The sequence below is a fragment of the Dendrobium catenatum genome, unplaced genomic scaffold, assembly GCF_001605985.2.
Source record: "Dendrobium catenatum unplaced genomic scaffold, ASM160598v2 fragScaff_scaffold_665, whole genome shotgun sequence".
In the NCBI taxonomy this organism is placed as follows: Eukaryota; Viridiplantae; Streptophyta; class Magnoliopsida; order Asparagales; family Orchidaceae; genus Dendrobium; species Dendrobium catenatum.
The window spans coordinates 3505801-3509417 of NW_021319127.1; the positions used below are offsets into that span (position 1 = coordinate 3505801).

General features: G+C 32.1%; 1 protein-coding gene across 1 annotated transcript in view; it reads left to right on the plus strand.

Annotated features, from left to right (window-relative positions):
• The window catches only part of LOC110095860 (mitochondrial succinate-fumarate transporter 1), a 7268-nt gene extending 6278 nt beyond the window's left edge, over positions 1–990 (plus strand). The window contains exons 3-4 of the mRNA XM_028695701.1: positions 202–852; positions 884–990. Coding sequence (XP_028551534.1) covers positions 202–753 — 552 coding nt within the window. The 3' untranslated portion in view covers positions 754–852; positions 884–990. The remainder of the gene's footprint in view (positions 1–201; positions 853–883) is intronic.
• Positions 991–3617: the final 2627 nt, after the last annotated feature.

A 3617-nucleotide genomic window follows, 5' to 3' on the forward strand; every position in this document is an offset into this window, starting at 1 on the left:
AATTTTTAATTATGTAATTTAAATTGGCTAGTTCTTAGGTTTGGCAGTCAAATCACTGGATTGAACTAGTGTTTTCTAGTTCAATAGGCCACTCCAGTCCTGTTTTCAAAACAATGGATACACATAGCCTTTTTCTTTTTGCTTGTTTATCAGAAATTACAATTACATTTGCTGGAACAGAAATTAAAACTATTATAATAGACTGATAAAGTAGAAATACAGGTCGTTAAGATCAGATTACAACAGCAACGAGGATTAAGCCCAGAGCTTTTAAAGTACAAAGGGCCAATTCATTGTGCGAGAACAATTATTCATGAAGAAGGCTTTTTTGGTCTGTGGGCTGGAGCAGCACCAACTGTAATGCGTAATGGAACAAACCAAGCAGCCATGTTCACAGCCAAAAATGCTTTCGACGTTATTCTCTGGAAGAAACACGAAGGAGATGGGAAGGTTCTCCAGCCATGGCAGTCTATGATTTCAGGTTTCTTAGCAGGAACTTGTGGTCCTATCTGTACAGGTCCTTTTGATGTTGTGAAAACAAGACTAATGGCTCAAAGTAAGTCTGATGGCGAATTGAAATATAAGGGAATGATCCATGCAATTAGAACTATATATGTTGAAGAGGGAGTACTTGCACTTTGGAAAGGTTTGCTTCCTAGATTAATGAGGATTCCACCTGGACAAGCTATAATGTGGACTGTTGCTGACCAAATAACAGGTTTCTATGAAAGAAATTATTTGGTACTAGATTAAAAATGTGTTGCTCATTCTTAAGCCTGCGGGGAATATGCACTCCTTGGCCCATTGATGCCATTATTTGAGATATCTGATATTCTTTTTTTTTTTTTTTTTTTTTTTTAAAATGTTTTTTTTTTTTTTTTTTGTATTTTCAGAATGTTGAGAACAAATTTAGTGTAGGCGGCATTTGATTTGACTTTGACATTAATAAGTTTTAAAGTTCTTTATCAATTAAACTTGCTGGCATTGTTAGACCGTGAGCTTTATCTAATTTATATTTTAGTGCATGATTGTGGTTTAAATCTGTGATCTTAGGGAAATAATTTTCTCCAACCACTTGGCCACCGATCCTTTCATGTACTACCATAGTTTTGTTCTCGAATTCACTAATAAGATGACGACAAAGGTGTCAAAGTGATATCATTTTTGTTGAGCTTGCTATGGGTTGATTGCAATGTAGATTAGATACACTACATTATGATTTATGATTTATGAGGTGGTGATGTTGATTATAAAATGAAGTCATAAAAATCATATTTTGTGTTGGTTGGGTGTAAATGATAATGCATTAAAAGAAAAGAACATATCAATGGTGAGGATGATGAAGATAGTGGGTATATAGCTATGGGTTCTGCGGAAGCGCGTGCTCCACTCCGAAATTTAGAAAGATCTGCTGTCTCGTTTTTGCGAGCTGTTAAAAAAAAGGTCTTATTTCATGTGTTGCTCTCATAATTCATCTGCTCCGCTCGACACTAAGTCCTAATTTCTATGTTCTCTCGTGATTCGTTAGTCTACCGATTTGTTTTGCTCTGCTCGACGCCGATTTGAGGAAGATTTGTTCGTGATTCTTCTGTTTCGCTTGATCGTGCTCTAACATTTGTGAATCTCTGGTGACACAATCCCCTTCATCTCAAGGTAACCAAGCCAATATTTGAATCTATGTCTCAAATAAGCATTTTTTTTAATGTGTTTTCAAATCTCTTTTGTTTTTTAAGCTACGCTAATCAATTACAGATTTTTCAAATCTCTCTTATTCCATTAGTCGCAAGTTTTATTCATGAATTTTTTGGAATGCTTAATGGTTTGAATTCCTCAAGGGAGTCTCAGTTTTATTTCTATGTTTGTAATCCTGAAAGAGATTGCATTTTCTATTCTGTTGCGTATCTTGAATGTTATGATGGTAGCTTTTGAGAATGAGATTTCAATATTGAATTGGGTGTTTGGATGCTGCAGAAAGCGTTTATGAGTGATTTTATGGGTAGTTTGACTTCAGCTGAATGTGCATCTGAAGTTATAGGTTTGAACGTCTATGGAGATACATTTTAAGAGGTCATCAATCTCAAATGCATCAAAATCTACGGTGTGATTAACAAAAAATATGAAGAGCAAATGGAAAATACATTGAGTAGAGGTAGATTTGCCAAAAAATATGAAAGTAAATGTAGAAAATCTTCCATCATATATTCAGATCATATGTGACTGAATATCATATGTGACTGAATACTTTTATTGATTGCATATGCTTTCTTTTAAGACAAGGATTGACTTTTCATGGACATGACATGATCAAATTTCAGTTAAGATCAGTTGACTCGATTAGAAAAGGTTTTGAAAATTCCTAATTTTTTAAACAATGTTTTTTAATCTACGATAGTCAAAAATTATTTCAGGAGTTAGTATAAGTTCAAATCACAAACTATATTCATAATATATATAATATTATGCTTTAGTTTCACTATTTTTTTTATAATTTTTAGGTATAGGTGAAATTCCTTAAGAAATTAACACTTGTCGGTACAAGAGAGATTTTTGAGACTATTAGGTGTCTATTGAGATTTTGTCCGTATCAAAGAATATTCTAGTGCATATAAGGCATATTCTGGTGGTCAAAAGCCATGTTCTGATGCCTACTAATGTGTTCTAGTGTGAGAAGTAAAAAAGGAGTCATAAATGGTCAGAATCCTTTAGGATTATGTCTAGATCCGAGAAATATGATATGAATTGTTCTATGATATGAATTATAATTTATTTATCTTCTCAGTAATATCATTTAAATAATTGAATAATTACTATGCTCTTATAATATTTCTTAGTACAATGATCTATTAGATTACATTTATCTACTTTTAAATATTTAACAAAAATGTTAATAACATAATTAGAAAATTTGGATCAGATTGTGTGGCCTACTGAGCTGTTGTAACTCATTATGATTTTTCTTCTGATTTTTAGGTTATGGGAAGGAGAATGAAACTGTTATTTAGCAGATTAAGATCAGATCTAAGTTTACAGGTATTTATTTTTTGATTTGTTTACAAACATGGCTAATTTATTCTTCAGTTATGTAGTTTTTATTTGTATCCATGTATTATAGTGTTTATATATTTGGATAAAATAAAATAAATATCGTTGATGATTTTTTTTTCAGTATATGGATGTTAAGTAGCTCAATAATCTATAGTTTATATAAAAAAAAATGAATATTGAAAGATAATATGAAATATTCCAAAATTAGATATTGGGGTTTGCCAGTTATAGTTCAACATGATAGGATATGCTCTAATCGAGTTAAGTTGTGACAAAGATAAATATTTGAATTTTGAGTTTTGAATCCATTTGTATGTCTTTAAGAGTGTTTTGATGCATAAAAATGATTGTGTGTGTTCTAAAATGAGTCTCAAGTGTCTTGTGTAAATTTTGACAAAATTTTAAAATGTTACTATTGGAGCGCCTCAGCACTAGGTGTTCGAGCGGCTTGGTGTTGCAGTCAGCCATGGCGCCAAATAGTGATTGAAGCATTATAGTCTTAGGTTTTTGATATTTTGAACTAGGCTCACAATGCTGAGTTTTAACTGAATAAGTTCCGAGGTAAATTTTGG